Source organism: Hylaeus anthracinus, unplaced genomic scaffold, assembly GCF_026225885.1.
Source record: "Hylaeus anthracinus isolate JK02 unplaced genomic scaffold, UHH_iyHylAnth1.0_haploid 11997, whole genome shotgun sequence".
Taxonomy (NCBI): Eukaryota; Metazoa; Arthropoda; class Insecta; order Hymenoptera; family Colletidae; genus Hylaeus; species Hylaeus anthracinus.
The window spans coordinates 5,462,403-5,484,404 of NW_026534344.1; the positions used below are offsets into that span (position 1 = coordinate 5,462,403).

Sequence of the window (22,002 nt, forward strand, 5' to 3'; positions counted from 1 at the left end):
AAAAAAAAAAAAATTCAATTGTTATCACGATTTAGGAGTAATCGAATAATTTAATATTGTAGACTATGCAATATTATATCGTGCCATCGTAACGATCGGTGTTCATCATTGAATCAATAATAACTCTATTAATCGAAGAATATACGACTTATATTTATTGGCAATTGTCTCTCCCTGAACTTTCACACGAAACAGTGATGAAAATAAAGTACGTACAATCCTCGATGTAGAAATACTTTTGGGTTTGTTTTCAAGTGTCAATATTCTCTGAACGATTGACTAAACCGCTAAACGCATCTATACTTATTGTTAAATATACACGTTGGTCTTCGTCGACGATTGTATATTTTCTAGCGCGCCTCTAGATCGGCTTCACTTTTGCAATCCAGGGGCTTTGAATGTACATATAGTTACATAAATTACGAGTCGTTGAACGGACAACAGCTTCGCGAATACTCGAACGTTCTAGGAGAAGCTGGGATGGTTTAAACAGTTATTTACAGTTTCGAGACAACTATCGCGATGCGTGCTTGCTTGCGAAAATTCCTGAACTCGATGGCGAAGTAACAGAGAAAATCTCACCGATCGAACATCTTCGTCTCGCAGCGTATGAATTTGAATAATCGAAGGACTGAAAGCGGGGACTAGTCTCGTAAGTACGCGGATGACACTAATACGATTCTAAGCAGTTCTAGAATCATCGTTGAACTGCGATGCGATACGAATTGAGCATTTAGTGTGAACAGGATCGAAGGAATGAAAGTAGTTAAAAAAAAAAAAAAAAAATATAGACGGAAATAAATTCGTGTTTCTTCGCGGATGAGAATTTACTTGCAACAATCAAACGTTTCGTAAGTCGGTTCGAAACTAGAACGAATCGCTGAATATGCTAACGGTTCGCATAAATGATGAATTGCTATGAATACGTGAAAACAAGTCGACGGTACGGCGACGGAAGGAAGTGGTCTACGTATGTATTGGTTCGTTTAATTGCGGGCTACTTATAGACGAACGCTACAGCTCGAGTTTTGTAACGATTCCTGGCGATACTTGGCGATAATAGTATCTCCATAAATGAGTCAACTTTCAATTAGCAAATAGATGCTCAACAGCCATTGTTTCCTTTCGATCCACTGAGCAAATATAAAAATACTGTAACATGTCCTCGTACAAGGAAGACAAGAGCTCGTACATAGGTTGAACACGTGGTTGGATGTTATTCCAATAGATCGTTACGGTGTATCCAGTCCTGCTTCCAGAAGATCATCTCTGGAGATATCCGAAGCAACGTTCGAATTGCGTTAATGCTCTTATCAAATTACGAGCAGAAGAAACGTACCGCGTCATTAATCCTAAAGAAGCTCTGAGACTATGTAACGAGATAAAACGGCTCTTTAGTCTATAATTTTAAAAGAGCGAATGCACTGACATCGCCAGCAATTTACGGTCGTTTTCAAAGATCATTTTCTCGAAGCAGGATAATACCTATGTAATCCGAAGATTCTCGTCTCCCTCTTTGCGCTCTGCGCGCAGCGTTGACATTTTCCTTCAATGTTTCTTAAAATCTCTCACAACGTTTTCAACATATCTTAACACCTAACATCACACTCGCTGTTTAATAACTATATTTACAAAGGATTTGGCAAGTTTTACCGGCCGGTACTCGTCATCGTCTAACGATCGCTATAATCTAGTGCAGTCGATCTTTTGAACACTGCCGATGAAGGCTGGATTCGACAGGCCATTCTTTTTCCTGTAGGACTTCTTCAGTTTCTGGCTCCTGCAAGTTTCATCGAACATTGTTATCGATCAAATATTGCCGGCAATCGAGAATGAGAGCAATTACTGATAATTTATTGAACGTTTTATACGTCCAACACCCGTCTATACTATCTATCGATTTTCGAAGGTTTCAGATACTGTCAGAGCCCGAGTGTTCGTTCAATTTTTAACTAATAGGTATAGACGAAGACACGCTGTTCGCGACAAAAAAAAAAAAAACAAATAAAAAAAAATGTTACTCACGAGGATACGCAAGGTATCCACCAGAAGCTTTGATCTCTGCCAAAATCGTTGCCCTCCTGAAGAGTCTCTGGCAAGTCTTGATTTAAGGTTTCTGGTAAACCGAGGGTCAAGAAGGCGTGACAGAAGGACAGCAGACCCAGTGCAATGAGCGGCAGATGCGGATTAATGTCAGCCTAAACAGGAAACACGATGATACAGAGTAACGAAGGATACATCGACATTGCGGTCTGCAGGGTGTTTGGATACCAAGAATTTCACTTACCAGATAAATGATGTACGGACCCAATATGTGTGCAAAGTAACCAATGATGTGGATCAAGGACACTCCTTGGGCTCGCACCACGGTTGGTAGCATTTCCGCGGCGTATTGGAAGCCAATATTTCCGGCGATATTGACTCCGAGACGCGCTACGATCGCCATACCGACGGTTGTCGCACCTTGAACAAGTTGAGAAATATGTAAATGCTCCCGAGTCCACGTTGCATTCTCGATCTAATTGGACTCGCTCATCGGTATTTAGAATGAAATACCTCCCCGCGGGTGCGTTTCGCGGTACACCATATTCCCTCGGGATGTCGCGAGACCCCAACAACCAGCGTTTCAATAACTTACGGTTGTTTTTCTGTACATTTTTTCTATAAATATCTTCCTTCGGCGTCGTTTTTCATGCTTAAGTAGATAAACCGTTGGACAGACTGTTGATTACGGAAGAACTTACCAGGCGGAGTGACCACGGCGATAAAGGAGAAGATTCCGCACAGGAACATGGACGCGAAACCCATCCATCGTCGGCCCCACCTGTCCAGAAAGAGTGCAAGAAGAATGGCGGCGGGAAGTTCGGTAAGAGAGGCCAAAGAGAAGGACATGAAGACGTTGGGGTCCAGAAGCTTCATGTTCCAGACGTGGCCGTCGAACACCCACACCATGAGGAGCCTGAAAACGAGCCGAACCAACAGGTCGATCGATCGGGAATTTAGACTTGTTTGCTCTAACGACCGCATTCCATTTACGATCATTTCAGTTTTATGAAAATAGATGCGGTTGACAGACCAACAGGTCGACTCACCAGTAAATGATGAGCATGACTGTGATACGAGCAAGGCGTGGTAACTTGAAGAGGTGCAGGACGGTGTACTGATTATGCGATTTGTCCTTCTCTATCATCGACTTGCAACTCTTCTCGAACTCGTCGAATATCTCCTGTTTCACCTCCTTGCCGTTCACTTTCGCGAACTTCTTCAACATCGCGATCGCCTTGTCGATATGGCCGCTGGTGATGTACCAACTGAAAAGTAAAAACAGTTTCACGTTTATTCCATAATTTTACGTATCAATGGAAAGGGTAAGCGTAGTTTTCCGCGTTAGTTCGGAACGCGTGTTTAAAACGCAGAGCTCGTTGTCTTACCGTGCGCTCTCAGGAACGATCCACGGCCCGAAGAAAGCGACCACCATGGGACAGGCGGTGGCTATGCTTAGAATCCTCCAATCGGCGATCCAATAAGCGATCCAAGGCAGAAGGCTCGCAGCTGCCGCGAAATAAAACCCGAAGGACATGTTCGCTACCAGTGTTCGGTATTTCGGGCCGACGTACTCGATCACTGAAACGACATTTACGACACCGTGATTTCATTCCATTGCACGAGATACTCGCGAGCGTACCGCTCATAAATAAACGTACAAGCGTCTCTTTTACGAAACGGTACGCGTTCTGAACGTTGCTGGGCAAAAAAACGCAAGGTCTTGTAAACGAAGCCGATGATACAGTTACTGACGCCCCGATGTAACTTCCAAATCGGACGCATTCCTTTTCTAATTCTAGTTATAAATTAAAATTAAGTGAAACTCGAGTGTCGAAGTTTAATTCAAGTACTTAAGTTGTCTAGTTTAGAGCTCGTGCTCGGCGTTGGGTAGCTGTCACAAAGTTGCCTCATTTTTTTGCAACATATACGATAACATTGAGCATTTAACAATATTGTTGCATACATCACTGTCAAGCTTAGAATCTTTTTAAAAATTAATTTTCCTCGCGTTTGAAGTAAGAAGCTCGTTAATAGTATCTTATCATTTTGTGGGAAAGCTACGCTCAGATATCGTAATCATTTTCATAAATATGACATTTATCGTTTTTTCTTTTTTCTTTCTTGTGAATGCGCACCTGTCGATAAGTGCTTCGATACGATACAATAATTGCTTACACGTAAAGTCGGTTCGAAAAGTTCTCGGACCTTCCCTATCGACGTTCAAACTATCGATTATCTTTCATTTATGTAAGACGCTCGGGTGCTCGTGCATTTTATAAAATGGTAATTATCGGTAATCCTTGAATAACGATTTCAAAATAGCACGCGCATCGAAACATCCGGGTGCGGAGATTCGTGTGTAACTTACCGATAATAAAAAGAACGTTAAAGCAATTATCGAACGACGTTCCGACGATCATTCTTGCCAGACAGAAACTCCAGAAATTGTTGCAAAACGCCGTGGCCACGGAAGCGACGAATCCTACCGTGTTGCAGGCGACCAACGCTGGAATCCTGCCATAATGGTCGGCTATGTAACCGAATATCAAGCCGCCGAGGATGCTACCCACGAAGAAGGCCGATTGGGCTGCGGAGCTTAGGAAAGCCTGATCGCAGACCCATTCCAGCTAGAAAGAACAAATTGGCTACGTTACGGTCACGGGCGAGCTATGCGCGCGATTTACTGCTCTTCGCTTATTTTTCCTAATTTGACGCGTGGAACGAGATAATACTTGACCTTAACTTACAGATTGTCTACAGCCGCTGCATATCCACAACCAGGCGGATGATTAACGAGTGATTACAAGCAACCGACTTTTTCCAATTACAGAATTTAGTTATCAATTGCAACTGCAACCGGCAATTAACGATTGCCACAGGCGTTTGATTTTCGCAATTACAGAGTCTCGATCAATCGTTAGTTCGATCACGTTTGCCCAACACTGATTCACGAGATACTTTGTAGAACGATGTATCAAGTCGTCCCATAAATTCATGCCACTTATTCTTCTGCTACTCAAATTATACAGTAACGATAAAATTTGTGTATGTTTTTTTTTTTTTTTTATTAAACGAGCTCTTAAAGTAGACAACTTATGTACTTGAATTAAACTTCAACACTCGAGTTTCACTTCATTTTAATTTATAACTCGAATTAGAGAAGGAATGTATAATTTTTTTTATTAAATATTGATTCAGTCTGCGGCGCAAACTTATGGGACGACCTAATAAAAATTGTACCGTCGTTAAAGAAGACGCTATGTGGAAACATAAAATAGCACAAGGAATACATCAAGTTTACTCACCTCGACGGCTATGGATTTGTATGGTATCATCGTGTGATTGAAAGTCCATCCGTGCTGACATGTTCTGATGGGCCACGAGTGATCGGCTGTTCTGGTACCGTTTTCCAATAATTCCTTGTAATTTACGTTGTACATGCTGCATCGCGAAAACGCAGTGGCACCTTCCATCTTCAACTCTTCGGTCGATGCTGGAGGTATCGATAACGCGATCCTGTGGGAAAACAGAATTTCACCGTTCCGTCGAACATCCACGCATTTGTGAAAAAGCTCGAGGATTTGGGATGCGTACGATTCCTTCCTTTAATTTCTTTAATATCGTTCCACTGCATTTTCGTTCTATCGCAGTTTCGGGTAATCATAATTCGAATCGAACCAAGTCGCAGAAGTAAACTGCGGTCAAGAGTCAGCGGGAGGTCGTCGACCAAACTGGTTTCCGCAGAAGCGCGTCGAACGCTGGGAAACCACCGATCACGTACGTAGTTCAGTATCGTGATTCAGTGGGAAACACGAGCTGATTTTCCTGATCTGGAGCCGACGACGTGACGCATTTCATGAACGACCAGTCGAATGTCATTAGAGTTGAAGAAATAGTACCGTGTCTCCGTAATCCCAGTATTCTTGAAATGCAACAAGAGCTATTTGTTGCAATTCTCATTCAATTCTTGAAGTCACATACTACCTCCTTGTCGGTACGCGTTATCTATTCTATAATGAAATTTCTGTGCGAATGACAAGTTTGCACAAAGTTTATCTACTTGATAGAGTGCACTCGTAAATATGGCAGACTGGTCTTCTAACGAATCTCCGCGGCATTATTTCCGTTAGACGGTTTACCGATCGTTTGTCATTGTTATCGGTTGTCACAGTATATCAATTCGTTAGGACTCGTGCGGTTTATCTCACTGAATATTAACCTACAATTGACGAGGTGACCGTCAGACCGAGGACAGGTCGACTCTGATCGAAAAGATGGGCGGTATGTACACCATCGACGAACAATAAATTCATTTTTTGTTCACGTTTTAACAAAACGTTAGGATAGATTGAAAACAGTCCACGCGATAAGATACGACAGGTATAATGATGTCATTTGTTGCGTAACTAGAGCAACATGCAGAAATTTTAAAATATTCCGATAGCAAACAAATTCTAGAAATCTACGTTACTTTCCTTCATGTATAGTATTAGGTTGTCCCAAAAGTTTCTTCCGTGACTTCCACTCAGTTATTTTGTGTGGCAATGTTTATATAAATAGACAACCTAATTTCTTACATGTTAATGTTGTAATAGTAACGGAGCAAAATGAATCGTACGCGATTCGATAATGTAACCTTAGAGACAAAATATTGTGTATGTATTACTTATTAATGAAATGGAAGAAACTTTTGGTATTGGGCTGTCTGGAAAGTCCATGGCGATTTTTAGACAGCGGTACAAGTCTGTATGTATCAGAATGGATGGAAACAAATAAAATGTGTACATTCTTTAACAGGTGGAAAGGTTGTGGAACAAAATGGTACACATATAATTCAATAAATATACATCAAAATTCAAATATGCCTTTGAATTTTTCTTGAAAATAGGCACGAACTTTCCGGACAACCCAATACAACCTAATACAATGCAACGATCACTCCGTCATCTTAACAGACCCGATAGCCCGAGGGAACTTACTTTTCGTGGTCCGTGAGATTCCATCCATCGAGGTCCGGCACGGTGCACCAGTGCTCGGCCGGCACCAGCGTGATGAAGAACTGTGTGAAGTAGAGGAACGCGTAAACGAAGGTGAAGGGCAGGAGCAAGAAGAAAAGGAACCATTGGTAGCGGCTGGCCTCGCCTACGTACGGCAGGATGTCGTCGAAGGCCGTGATCTTAGGACGCTCGCCTTCCTCCGCTTTCACAGGCTCAACCATGACTGTCACTGTCTCGATCTCTGCAAATTAACAATTCCCGATTACTTAACTCGAGTCACACGCGTGTACGTTGGTTCAAGGTGAACGTGAATCGCGAAAAAAGAATCCCCCGATCAGCTGTACATCGAATGTTAACGGTTTCCTAGCATTTTTGCTGTACTCCATCCTCGACGGGTTGGGAATTAGCTTTGGAGCTAAAAACGGATGAACTTGGAGACAAGCAGATTACTTTTGTCGACTGGTCGAGGATCGGGAAACAGACGGCTTCGTTGCAGACCCGCTTTAGCGTTGCTATAAAGTTACTCGGGGATCCTCTTTATCGGAAAACTAATAAAAGATCTTATTCGATAGGTAGAAATTTTAATTTTATGCTTGAAACATAATTATATTTAATGTTTCATTTATTTGGTTCGCGATAAAACGAAGACATATACAGAACAGTGCGCCCAAGCACTGCAACACCTACACAACTCGAGGGAACGAATCGTCTACGTCTAGGCCGACACACCCATTCGAAAAAATTAATTGGCATTGAGAGAACTGTATTCTCTCGAAGCAAATGGTAATTAGGTACGTAGAATGCCATTCGTGAAGTCTACAAGTAGTAATCTCTATCGAAGAAAACTCGAACCGGTTATCTTTTTTAATATTCCACGTATCTCAAACAAATGCATATCTAGAATGTTATTAAATCACCTACTACGACTTCCTGTAGTCACAAGATATTTAATCGTTGGCAATCGATTCGTCCGTTTCGACCAAGTCAAGAAGGAAAACACATACGATACAATAACTTTTCAATTCCACGAGTTTCTAATTTGACGCTAATTAAGCACTTTTTCCGATCACCTTTATCCTGCGCCAAGTCTTTTTACTTCCAAAGAGAAACCCCTTTTGCATGCTCGTTTTTAGACGCAACATGATATTATTTACACCGTGCAATTACTGTTTGCACGGTCGACGTTCCCATTTTGCGATTGCGCTTCGATATGAAATGTAAACACACAAGCGCATCGCAACCGAAAGTAAGCGAGATCAGATGAAAACGATTACTTTCGTAAACGTAGTTGCTGACAAATGTGGAATTTTATTAACGTTCCAGCTCTACAAAATTTTGTTCGCGTTACGATTCGCGATTCAATCGAAGAAACTCGACGCAAGGTCTTTCCTGCTTGGCCATCGGCATGCGCGGTCCCTGACAAATCCATAAATGTTTCATAAGTGAAGATTACTAGGTATTTTGTACGGCTTCGTGTTGTTGTTTCGCCATGCGAAATAAATAAAAAGAAAAAACAGAAATAATCTATACAGGAAACTACGAAACCATGACATAACTGCCATTTTCTACGGGCTCGGAGAAATTTGCATAAACCGCGTTGCGCATTCTACGTTGATGTACGCGCGATGATCAGATACATTGGCAGTGGTTGGATTATTGAAAATTTCCTATAAAACAAGGTTATCGAGAAAACATACCTTTCCGAAAGAAAATAGAATATTCTTACAGAATATATACAGGTGGACGCATATGTAATTTAAAAAAGAAATTAAAGAAATTTTTCTTTATATATTCATGTTTGTGGTGTGCGCTGGTCGGAATTCTTCGAAACAATAATTGGAGTAATTGGAAACATTTTAGAACAAGCGATAGCGGTATCGTGTTCGATCCGATTGTTTACATCCGTTCTAATCGCAAGACTCGTAAAGCAACATACGAACCGAACATGTCTATCTTCGGCAACTTGTTACCCAGACCTTCGGACCTTCGAACAATTTTATCCCAAAGTGCTAATTATTAATGGAACGGTCGCAGCACAGATGCATGATTTTGCATACGATTTACCTCGGTTGCGTTTTCTCGCCTCCTCGATCCGAGAAAGCGATCACCATTGAAATTCATCGATGCACGCGACGATAGACCGATAGAACTCCGCGAAGCGTATAAACTACGCGCAATAATGTCGCATTGAAAAGTGGAGCGCCGATACTCGCCCGGATTCACTTTCGTCCCGGTTTCACCTGCACCTTTTCTCGTAACAATGGCTCAACTCCTCGATAACAAAGCGAAACGAAACGAAAAATAGAAACTCGTTCCTTACGACTCACGGCCACTCCACGGCAGCTCGTTAAATAAGCTCGTCGTCCGATGTTATCAAATTCAGGATCACGGGGCTCAGACTTCGCCGAGCATCGATCGCGATGTCTTCCAAGAAATTTAACATTATCGCGCCCCACTGTATCGTGTTCAGTGCATATTCGTCGCAACGTGCGAATTGAGAAAGAAAAATAATATTCACTGCATCTAGCTGCGGACACGAAGGGGTTAACGAACTCGGAGCGATCGATGGGATCGCGGTCGGACCGACGAGGAGGAAATTAACGAAACACGAGCGAGCTGCGAGACACCTGAGACACAAGGTACATTCGCAGCAGAGCGGATTCGAAATCCGAAATTTACCTTGTTAAAGTCAGGTGTAACACGAACAACTTGTCCACAGATCGCGGGACCAGTCGATTATCGAGCGAAGAACAAACGAAGAAAGGAAGACTCGAAGAAAGATCCCAGGCCTCTCGAGCACTTCTTCTTTCTCAAGACACGGCCCACTTCTCGGCAAAATGTACAGACGCGCGAATCGCAACGATCAACCGTGGCCCTTGGAACGGGACACGTGCTCGATCTCGATCGCGACAGTGATCTTGGCCGACGAGTAGCACGAGATATTATTCGGACGGCGTGCTACATCATCGTTTAAAAGGGGGCACGCACCGACTGTTCGCGCCGCGGACAATTAGCGGGGCTTTATAGCGCGTGCAGACGAAAGCGGAACCCCACCAGCAGGCGTCGATCGGCCATTGGACGCCGATACCTTTGGGCCCCCGTGGATCGTCCGTGACGTCATTGGAGAACTTGAACGGGGGGTTTCGCGACTCGCCAGATCTCGCGCATCGAGTGTCGCGTCGGTGGGTTTTCCTCGTGACGTCTGTGTCATTTTTGTGTCACATTTTTGCTCGCACATCGCGAAAGCAGAGTCGTAAAATCAACGCACAGGTAAGCGCACTCGAGGACGACCGATGATAGCTTAGTCTCTTTGCTCGACTAACCGTGATGTGCCCACTGCGTCGAGTACCTTGTGAACATCCGTTCAATTTGTTACTTCGAACTTCCGAATATAACCCTTTGCACTCGGATGTCCCCTCTGATGGAAGTCTAGCAAACTTTCTCGGTGATTGTCCAGGATAAATTTACGCGAGTGCAAGTTTCTCGAAAATGCATATTTCCTTCAAGTTTTTCGTACGACGTGTGTAACCGAGATATATAAAAAAGATACGCGTCAGTGTTACGTAGGAGGAAAATGCGCTCGAAAGTGTTTGGGACACGCAGTTCTCGACAAAGCCACCCTGTCGATTGCTCGCAGCGCACTCGGCATGAGTAATGGAGTCCATTCGCGAAACTCCGGATACGGAAACTCGGAAACACCGCCAGCAACGTTACGCACTGCAGAAACCTGTTACCCTTGAATAAAAGAGAATCACGAGATAAATACACGGTGTGGAATTGCTTTGTTTATGTCGGTGGCTGATACGTAATAAAGCGCAACGTCAAATATTAAAATTTACGAGACTGACAGCCAGGGGCTCGTCCGTGAAACTAACGAAGCTTCGAACTCTCGGCTGCCACTGTTTTCATGGCTTACGAAGTGATTAGCATATTCGACGAGTATAGATTCATTCCGTTGACAACGGAGACACCCAATCAAAAATTTCCTCTCGCTATTCGATAAGGGGTGACTTAGACCAAGAATCAAGGAAGGAGACGTTGAATTTTATTTATGCCGTACTTGGCAGAGATTACACGAACGAAGTCATTAACGGATTCGTCGATATTTATGAGCATTGCACACGCATTAATTAAGTATGACACGGATAGTCTGATGGCGGGGATCCACTGGCGAACGGTTTGAACCGGAAGCCTAGTCGCGTTCGATGGAGTAGATAACTTGATCGTGGAAAATAACCCACCCTCATAAATCTGCGGCAATCTTGTCAGCGTCTATTTAGAGAAATAAGGGGAATTTAAAAAAAGATTTGTTTCAAATGCTTGTTATTCCATTTATTGAAATAAACTCAGTTTGTATGTAACTGTTACGATATGTGGAATGCGTACCTTGCTTTAGAGACTCGGCATAAAAATGACAAATGATCGCGACATTTTGCATCGAATTTTGCAAGTAATTGAAGCTCGACTTCCTCGAAGTCCTTATCTTGGTTAGATATATCATTAGGTGACATGGGTAAACGATAGAAGAAAATTATGAATTTACGTTGACAAGTAAGAAAAAAAAAATAACTTTCTTCAAGGTATGTCGTTATTCAACAACTTGTCCACTTTTTGTGCCAGTGTATAATATGTAATACAACATAATTATATTGGTTACGCTTGGCGACAATTTAACCCAGTTTTTAATTTTATGAGTATCCAATCGATTGGTCGGTTTCCATCGCGATTCGATTGTAAAAAAGGTGTTGCAATTAACTCCATTTGTTTCGATACACACGTGCATTCCAAGACAGACAATGTATACCTCATTCATGTTTTTCTTTTGTTCCGGCAAAAAGGAGATCAAGCAAGTAGTACAATAAATAAATCCTACACGTCTTCGGTGTTATTCAGAGGCAAAAAGTTTATGCATAATTTCATAAACCTATTATGATAGCGTACACAGTGTAATGTGTTATTATCACAGAGGCAGAAAATACTGTTCTTTAATCAGCTGGTTAGTGCCGATAATTATCGGCATTGTGGTATTCAGGGTCGTCGATTCTACGCAGAAAATCTGCAGATATCTTCGACATTAATTACTCATTGTATTCGCGTCGTCGTTTTTCGCCCGTTTTTCTATCATTAGACTAATGATCCCGGGATAACGAACGATCCTTTATGTTTAATAATATCTGAAATTTGAGTAATTTGTTAAAGTGTAGAAACATGTGAAACATTACCATAATTGCGTTAAGTTATGACTCACAGTTTTTCAATAACCTCTTTCGAAACTTAGATAAAATATATACGAATTCTTTCGGTTATTTCTGGGGAAATTTATTTCCGTGTTTGCTCGAACATAACGATAACTTTTGTAAACTTGCCATCCGCGCGTATCGTAAATTTCATATCAAACGCCGACTAACTCTGAATAATTTATGCTTGACAATTTCTGAGTTTCGAAGATACACCTCGGGACGCGTCTTCATCCGTAGCCGCGACTGAATAATTGCATTCAGAATCGTTGATAAAACAATCTCGTTTATGGCGGCGATTAGAAATGCAAATGTTTTCGTCTGCGATGGACAATGTAGATGAAACGCATGGCACCGATATGCCTACAATAATTAATGCTGTGCGACTAATGCGAGCGAGTTTTACTTTCAAGAATTAAGTGTTTTTACTCACGGATATTCGCCACGTGTCTGCGTAGAAGAATCATCGACTCTTAATAGGAGAGCTCTCTTATTAAGGACCTTTTAGGTCGAATCTTTAGGTCGAACCAATCCGTGGAATGTTTTATTACAGTTCACGATGTTCTCGTCGGCGTAATTACAGCCATTTTTATGACGTTATCAGTTTGCGGAATGTTTTCTCAGGAAATCCCTTTATCCGAGACGTTCCAGTTTCGATTCATCTCGCGAAACGAAACCCAATTAAACAACAAACAATATTGTCGCGTTTCGAACTGTCACCGTTATTTAGACGAATGATATTATAATGCTCGATGACAGTTTAAGCGGCCAGCAACGAGCTAAAGCAATAAGCTACACGGATACAGCGAAAACGAAACTACGAGCACGTGTTTCGTGGTCTCGAGTCGATCTGTTCTCGGTGACGATAACCTTCGCGAGATTTGGCACATTCGAGGGCTGCGTTGCAACGAGACCAAACGATTTTCGTACACTACCACTCGCGTTACTGTTCGGAGGAAGAAATTCGGCGACCTTGAAGAAGAACCCAATGCTTAGAGAAAGCTTATGGTTGGCAGTGTAGCATTCGCCAAGACGCGGCTACTTGCCGGCGAGCAACCACGAATAACAGAAGAAGGTCGTTCGTGTGATTACCAGGAGCCACGGAAACGAGTTTGAAACCGGTTCATGGAAGCAAACGAAGATGGACGAACTGTCGAGTGCGCGGCGAGAGGAACGATTTGGGTGACCTGTGTTTGGCGAACGAGGAAAGAAATCGAGATAGAATCTCTCTTTAGGCGACAAATCTCCAAGTGGGATCGCTCTCGAGTATCTCTCGTCGGATTCATTCTCGACAACCTAAATGAATAAAACAAGATAGATTACGTTTTACTGAGTTTGTTACATAAGGCTAGAAGAAAAGAAGAAAAGATGTAATATCAACCAATGATATGATAAAGCAACAGAAGAAGAGTTGACGACCCGTTAAATTCAAAGCGAAGGTTGAATTTATCGTGGAGTTCAATTTGAAGGACCCCGAAATTTCGAAGCGCGTGTGTCTGATGAAAATGACTCGTTGGTTCAATCAAGCTCACGAAATCGACCGCTTGAAAGTTCAATTGACACGTACAACAAATATCTATGTACACGGTTCCGAAGAACTATGAATATGAAACACGTACAATTATACGAAATTGAATAGTTTTTATTTCCGGTAATCATGAATACGCAGTATTAACAAAGCGGCTACGCTTTCCTCAAATCATTGGACTTACCGCATCAGTCGTGGAACTTGGAATTGTCGTCGTTTTCCTTCATGGTTGTTGGTATTTATGAATAAATTGCTCGTCGACGATGCTGAATTTATCCTCATACTGCAAATCTACGAAGATTGAAATGTCAACAACCGAAGAGGTGGGATTATCGTGTTGTACGAAACGGGTCTCGAAAAGTGCAATTACAAATCCTCGTCTGTCGTTATCTTTGTGTAGGTATGCCAGTCAGTCGCGTCGATGAACGTTTAATCGTGAAAGTTTTACTTCGGAAAGAATGAAAATGCACAAATCTCGTCATACTTTCTACAAACCAGATTGCACCGTGCATAGAAGAGATCCTAATTATGGTCACATTGCTTGTAGGCAGTTTGCCGATGCTATCTACTCACTTAAAATTTTTCATGGTCTAATAAATTGTCCTGTTATTCTTGAGTTAATGGAACTCAACGCTTGCCCAAGGCCTCTTCATACGACTTCCTTATTTCATATTAAATTTTTTTTTTTGTTTAATTAATCCAAGTAACACGAACGCTGTCGCAAGAATGTGTGACATCCGAATTGCTAACTCTGAATTCCAGAAAAGAATCTCGCGAAGATTAAATCGTACGACCACGTATCCCTCAAAGTTCTTACGCGAATTATCTCGTTGAATCAGGTACAATGCAATTGCTTTCTCCATCGATTGCGAAACACCAGCGGCCCCGCGTCATTCACCCTTCTCTCGTGACGCAAATCGTACAGCGTTAACGTGCATTTTCTATAAATCGTAGAATAAAAATCAGCAGATTGGTGAGAACGTTAATATTCACGTTTCGATCGACTCTAAATGTAGCCGTTCTATTATTAGTCTTAACTAGCTACCAGCATTGCGTTTCATTTAAAGCGATAAACATTAATTAGAAATAAATAATCTTATATTGCAGGACCTTTGGAGCGTCCATCGTTTCCATCAAGCTGGAAAAGAGGAAAATACCGAGCCAAGACTGTTTAACGTTCGTTTCCACGTCGTTTCATAATCTGTGCTTAACGTAATAGTTAACGTTTATGATAGTTGTTATCGAATTGCTCTGTTTTATGATACTCTTGACCTTCGTAAGGAAAGCGACGCTCGAATTGGGTTGTATAATACCTGTTGTCTCGGATAATTACGCATACTGGCATACGTGTTTATTTGCACTTGTTAATCATTCCCGTGTTTCATTGCCTTATTTACCTTCTTCCTCGGTTCGTATGCTTTATAGTTTGGAAGCTATAGTTGGTATTTTGGAGCTCGGAGAGCAAAGAACCGCGCGAAGAAATTTTCATGAATGGACGAAACGACAGCCGACAAGGCTACGTAATTCTCTGGCAACCTCGCTGATTCTCTTTTTACGAATTCGCCAAAGTTCAAGCGCAACGACGTGAACGATCTGGGACAAGTTCGACGACGTTATAAACGTTATAAACATGCTCGTACGTTACTGAACGTACCTTTTACTTTTCACCGAATTTAATTAACCGAACCCGTTGTAATTTTCTAGAAACTCTGACGAGTGTTAGCTTCACTCGCGCTGTACTGCCTTGTACGGAACCTGATGGTAACGTATAAAAAAATAATAGTGCTACAAAATATCAGCCTTCTCGTTCAGCTCCGTGGTCAAAGACCTTAATGGGTTCGGTTAGAAGCTTTCCGTTCCTCGAGAAAGTGATTTCGTGCGATACTGCTTCGTTAGAAACGGTCGTTGTGTTTTTATCGGCCCTTACTTCTGTAGCGTGGCTCCTTTTATCTTTTATCCTTGTGCCTTCACACGAGGAAACCTTCTCCACTATATTCGATGGCGCGTACTTGTTGCGAACAACGTTCTTTTCCAAAAACAACTGAATTTTCCTAGTAGTAAAATACGCTGCGATCGCGATTCCTTCTCGTTAATCGATCATCGTCACGCGCGTACAAACAATTTCGAGAAGTCGGCCAAGTAAAGACCGCGAATAATTGGTTACATGTTATCGACGAGATGACGGAACCCAGGGAACGCCGTTCTTGTCGACTGTACTTCCCGTCTGAGAATTCCTCGGCCAATGTCGAACAATCCCTGCCCGACGTCAAGAACGCGTGCGAGGGAAGTCGTAAAATTCCCTCGGCGAGTAATTAAAAAATTGTTTTAATTGGAATTCTGAATAAAACGACGTTATTAAAGGCCAGTCCGCGAAAACCGTGATTCACTGTAGTCGGAACAATTTAGAAAGGCGAGCTGCGGGTAATTGTTTGCGGTACTGTTGTAATACCATTAAAATGTGAAGAATTGAAACAATCGAGATGCGGAAACGTGCGATATCTCGCGCATACAATGTAATTGTTACACCAACCGTGTGTACATCTGTGACTGTTGAGAGTGACAATGTATTTACGGGACTTTTAGAATAAGAATTCGTGCCATATAATTTTGTTATTTCGTCGTCAGTCTGACAGTTGACACTCTTCGAGGCAGTTTATTTTTAAGGATCAGGAATCCTAGTGATTCAATTGAACGAGAATCGACGATATTTGATCATCTCTGGATAAACTCCCCTTGGGCCACGGACGTTCCTCGCGGTAGTCGGTGTTTTCCTCATCTTTCGGTGCGCGTAACTCAATTTATTCCGCGGTAAGGTGCGCTTTTCAACGGTGCCCTTGAGAAAGATTTGGTCACGCTCAGCTGATTCGATCGATATTATGCGAAATAAAAATATCGACTATTTGTACTATTAGCGATTCTTTCCAGATAAAACGGGGAAAAAATACCGATTTCGATAAATATCGTAAATATGCATGAGGATCGTGATTAATTTTTAGAGTTGAACGAGATAAAGCGGTACAGTCGCTGTAAACTCTTTGTACACACAGGACAGTGGAACGCAATACCCTGTGCGAAACCTGTTGCTATAACATTTTCAGGAGACAGAAACTGGAACCGACAAAGGGTTTCAAATTAACCAAAAATCGTAGTTTCAAATCATCCGTCAACGTTCGATGTTGCGCGCACAGGGTATGATTTAAAGCTGTTTTTAAAAGAAGAGCATACCAAAGCCTGATATGAAAGCTCGTTATCCAAATTGGAGAGACGATGTACAATTTTATCGAAATTGTCCAGACCGTGTTAAACTAATGTTCTCGTTAGTCGTCCGCTAGAAATGATCGGGAAAATTGATATTTTGCTATCTATCTAGGCAAAATTCTTTTTCATGTTCCCAATCGATCATCGCCGACCCGATTCGCGCTTTCCCTAGTCGAGCTAGTCGCGATTTCCCTACTTTCGATCATGCAAGAGCAGCGTCGAAAAATGTCAACCACCGAGGATGAAAGGACGGCTTCCGAGAAACGAGGTCGAGGAAGAAGGAGCAGCTCCAGATAGGTCCGATGTTTGTTCAGCACACAAACGTTTCGTACGTGGAAAGCGTTCATTCAACGTACAGCTGCTTCCCTTTGCGTGTGCAGCCAATAAGCCAGCCTGTATACAGCGTTGCTGTTAGAATTTACTACTCCTCTTTACCGTTTTACGCGTCCGGGTTCTAATTTTCTTAAGATCATTCCGGCTACCTCCGTGCAAGCCCCATCCACTGTTTTACCGCAAAGTAAGGTTTTTAGCTCGTATCGAGGTCTGACGTTTTCTTATACGTATGTACCACGAGGTACCTCAAAGCATTCTAACTATTAAACATATCAATGATCCATAGATAACGTTGAATATGCTAAATAATGGCCATTGTTTCGTTAGCCTCTTTCTTCACCAAGAAATGTTATCGCAAGGAATTCTTTGGTTAGTACTTGTCAGTACAAAGCGCCACTATTACGGTAGGCAGTGCGGTCAGGTGAAGTAGGCTAATTGGGAATTTTCATGTCGGCATGTTCGTAACTTTTCGTATCTACCAAGTGCAGCTTTGCAATTCCATGCAAAGACTCGCTTCCGAAGAGACGCGTTTTCATTTCTCTCGACGATGGTTGATGCTAATTTAATCTCTACCATGGTTATTCACGTTTCAACTTGCTCTTTAAACCTATAGCGAGAAAACTACACTAAAAATTAAGCAACCCCGCGCGTTCGTTCCAGAATGTTATTCAAGTAGCCGTTACTTCGTCAATTTTCCATTGCATACCAATTGATTTCGTAACTCTGATCGAATCGGAGAAATTAATTAGAGCTCGCTATCGTGGAAACGTTGAGGTTTCCAGTAAATCTTTCATCGAATTAAACGACGGTTGGTCCGATTCTTTTCGTCCTGAGAGTTCGGGAAAGGTGAAGATTATATTACGACCGCACGGTGATCCCCTTTAATTGCATCCGCTACAAGCGATCCTCGAAAAGCAATTTCGAGTGAACCGTAGCTAGGATTTATCGCGACTGGAAGTCACTGTAAACATCTAAGGACGTCACTTTTAATCCCTCTCCTCGGTTTCGATTTGCAGTCTTCGCGCGTTTTTCTTTCGCCTCGGAAACAGCGCGAACAAGTACGTAATTCCTTGGGTGATCTCTGACGTTTCGCTTTACGGATGAATTACCTTGTACAGGGTGACTAACCACAGGTGGGCAATGGATTAGGAAGCGATTCTACGAGCCAAAATACAAAGAAAACCAAGAATTACCAAGATCTATAAATAACCCACCAAGTATAGGGCTGGTAACAGGAAACCAGAGTTCTCCATTATCAATATCGAAGCTTTTAAGGGTTCGTAGGAGTTCAAGCTTCACACCTCTTTGCATCTTTCATTCGGGACCACCCTCTCAAGAATCCCACGGTATCGCACCTCTGACGTAAGGTAACAGTCTCATCGATCATAGACGTCACCTGCACCGTCACTATGATGGACTATTAATCCACAGCCAGGGTCAACGTAATAAGACACGCCCTAACCACCGATTACCATAAACGCGTTCGCCTTTCCGCGCTGGTCAGCTCGCGACAGGTACACCGACGGAGATCGAACGCAGTCCTTTCGTGCGTTCACACCCTCGATACAGTTTTTTTATCCTCTCCCTCCATCTTTGAACTATATATCAGCCATCGACGGTATGCTAATATTCAAGGTGTTTAATGCCAAAGAAGCGGGCGAGACGCGATGTGGCTTACAGTAACGGGGAATTCAATTGGTAGCAATGGGAAACGTTGCACAATATAATAATTGCCATTATGACTAATCGCAGCCGGCTCGGTTCAGTGCTGACCCTGAAGCGAGTGGACGAATTCTAGGCTTCGCTCTGTGAGACCAGTGAGACTAATCACTTGGAAAAGGAAAGAGCGAACGCGTCGAAACGAAACGCGATTACGCGACCGCCATCAGACGTGTGGTCGCGAGACTCGTCGTACTTTTACCGTGGCGACACGCTTCGTTTTGTCCGTAATTATTAATAATCCGTGAACCTGGGATGGACGATACGATAAATCGGTTCGGGTTGATTTCAAGGAAATCGAATGTTTCGATGCTGATGTTTCGATACTCGGAGTTCATTCCGATAGGTTCTTCGGTTTCCGTCGAGATTCTTCTTCTTTTTCCCGCGATTATTACATGGAATAAGTGACGCGAAAAATCACCTGCAATAAAGAATGCAAAAAAAAGCCATGATTTATGTTGGGCACGTTCGTAGTCGACGCGGTCGAGTAGAAACTCATTAAACCAGAGGATTACGGCCGTATTCGTCGCAGGAATAACGCGACGAATATAAAGCACCGTTCCCGCGGATACGTGGCTCGATAGAGCCAGGACAGAGCTTTTCGTACAATACACCTTCATTATCGAAATTTCGCGAGTGTACCGTACAGAACGGTTCTCCGACGAAAAACGTTCGGACTAGAAGTTTTTTCGGCGAGGAGGAAAATAGACGATCAATTCGGCCGACTCCCCTGTAATTTTCCGCCATTGACCTCGTTTTGTCATGCCACGGAGATGGACAAACTTTGAATTATAGAATTGTAGAAAGTTTGATTAAACGAGTTCGGTTAAATCTCTGATCATCTCTGGTTCGAATAAAATTTTGCCCATCTCTGCCATGGCGCTCGTGTTTACGTAACATTCGAGCGCAAACCTCCACCGACATTGAGTCACAATCGGTTGATAGTTGAACGATTGGTTTTAAAGCGAACTAAAATGGTTCTAGATTCGCGTCAAGTGGCCTGTCGACCGCCCAGAAATCGAGTGTCGTGCTTTTAACTCGAGCGAATGGCAAAGTTCTGCAAACGTTTAATGTATATTTATTGTCCTGTTTAAAACGTCGGAGAAAAATGCTGGTGGAATTGAAATTCTTGCGAATCGATAACAGTACGATTAATTCGAGAGAGGCAGATGTGGCGCGGTGAAAGGGAGAAAAGAGGATGGAAGAAACGGCGAAGAAGGGTGAGAGCGAAAGTAACGGATAGCTAACAAGCGACGTGATTAAAACTTTATTAAATGCGCCGAACAGTCGGCTTTCCGTGGAAACGTACCTGATTTTATAGTTTGCTCAAAAGCTACGTCGTTACTTAATTAAGTGACGCGCGTCTAGCTTTAACGTCGATCGAATGCAAATACTTCTTTCGTGGAAAATGTATATTTTGAACCATCCAAGAGTTTGTGCACGAAGGTGCCTCAGCTGTAATCCGTTATGCAACCCAGTTTCGAAGTTCAGGAGAGGGACGTTCGTCAAACAATGGTGTAACCTGACCTACGTGGTGATTGCCATTAATCTTCTCAATTTATTTTGTTGTCTCGTTCCGCAGGCTTCCTTTCTTTTCAAAATACGCCGAACGGTTACTGAAAACCTCGTCTTGGAACGCTGCGATGCGTCGCTCGACCCGATTTCGACCGATCAGGGGATCACGGTAGATCGTTGAAATCATTGTCACCTACATGTATTACATAACCAGCGACGGATGTTGATCCTACTTAGAATAAACATGAAATTGCCTCGTCGGACTTGGAACACGAGAAAATCGTACTTTTATCGAATGATTTGATAAATCTAAACATAACAACACGATTTGGAATAATTGTATCTCAATTTCGCAGAATATTCGCTGATAATGTCAACGAAAAATTCGCTGTAAAATCGATGAAATATTCAAGGGAAAGTGGATGAACGTCTTCGTAGACGTCGAAACTCATTCTCGTTTCTCTTTGCACCGAGGATCCTAGTGAAAATGGTAAACACGTGTACCGAAAGAAACAGGAACGGATTTAAGCGTAGCGACGTCGTTTCAATAGACGAGCGACTTGTCACTGGAGCTTCTTGTAAACGTTACGTGACTTGTCGGAAACGTGAATGGAACTTCGACTCGGAAAATCGGCGTACTATCTCGTCGAGAGCTGAATTGCATTATCATTTATAATTACTTTAAACAGCATCCTTTTATACTGTGATAACAAGAATCAAGTTTTCCACTTGGAGGAAAATAAGCCAGCGCTAATCGGTGGATTAAAAATGCACCACGAGATTTCAATTATAGAAAAATTACAGAATATCGGAGAACTTTTCTAAACTTAGAGCACGAGTACTTACACCTGGAATCCTGCTGTCCTAACCGCTACCGAAGAACAGTGGTCGCGGAGAGGAATGGCACTTCACTCATCGCCGACTAACCTTGCACTAAAGCTCTGTCACCTCGCTCGTTGCAACGATAACAAAACTTGCGGACGCGTAGTCGCGTTTTAGAGGCCCTGCACTCGATCAGGGTAAGCGGAGCGTGCGAGTCTACAATTCTTCGCCACTTACAATGGGTCATTAACGATGCCCTCCGCGATCCTTCGTCTGCGACCAGCGACATTTTCACGTCCACACCGACTTCGCCGAGTCTTTCCTCGTGTTCCACCAGCGTACACCGAAACCATCGACGCTCCTACTTTGGTCGCTCGTCGAATCATCGGCTGATTCTTTCATACCGTTTTCAGGTGAGGTATTTCAATGTCCACAATGCGTCCATTCTACGTTTCGCAAAGACTATAATGCATCGACAATTGGTAATCAAATATTGCCTAACTCTTCTAACACCTCGCTACTAATTCACTTTTTTTTCACACGTTAG

At 42.6% G+C, this 22,002-nt stretch overlaps 1 protein-coding gene across 2 annotated transcripts; it reads right to left on the minus strand.

Annotated features, from left to right (window-relative positions):
- Nucleotides 1-132: 132 nt before the first annotated feature.
- Nucleotides 133-21,792, minus strand: LOC128889613 (organic cation transporter protein-like). 2 transcript variants are annotated; one of them, XM_054147363.1, is made up of 10 exons: nucleotides 21,482-21,792; nucleotides 7,026-7,284; nucleotides 5,352-5,562; nucleotides 4,415-4,673; nucleotides 3,432-3,624; nucleotides 3,093-3,311; nucleotides 2,745-2,959; nucleotides 2,288-2,463; nucleotides 2,026-2,198; nucleotides 133-1,780 (listed from the first exon to the last, which is right to left on the minus strand). In XM_054147363.1, the coding sequence occupies exons 2-10, from the start codon at nucleotides 7,262-7,264 to the stop codon at nucleotides 1,684-1,686; spliced, it is 1,782 nt and encodes a 593-aa protein (XP_054003338.1). In that variant the 5' UTR covers nucleotides 7,265-7,284; nucleotides 21,482-21,792; the 3' UTR covers nucleotides 133-1,683. The 2 variants fall into 2 exon arrangements, with proteins under 2 accessions (XP_054003338.1, XP_054003337.1); XM_054147362.1 differs by lacking the exon at nucleotides 21,482-21,792 and adding an exon at nucleotides 9,723-10,037.
- Between the last annotated feature and the right edge of the window lie 210 nt (nucleotides 21,793-22,002).

Bases quoted from the DNA above. Each gene is read 5' to 3' on its own strand.
- LOC128889613 (XM_054147363.1), bottom strand. From the start codon at position 7,264: ATGGTTGAGCCTGTGAAAGCGGAGGAAGGCGAGCGTCCTAAGATCACG. The intron at 2,960-3,092 runs GTGAGTCGACCT...GCTCGTTTTCAG, and splicing joins GTCATGCTCATCATTTACTG to GCTCCTCATGGTGTGGGTGT. The intron at 2,199-2,287 runs GTAAGTGAAATT...TTTCCTGTTTAG, and splicing joins GTCCGTACATCATTTATCTG to GCTGACATTAATCCGCATCT.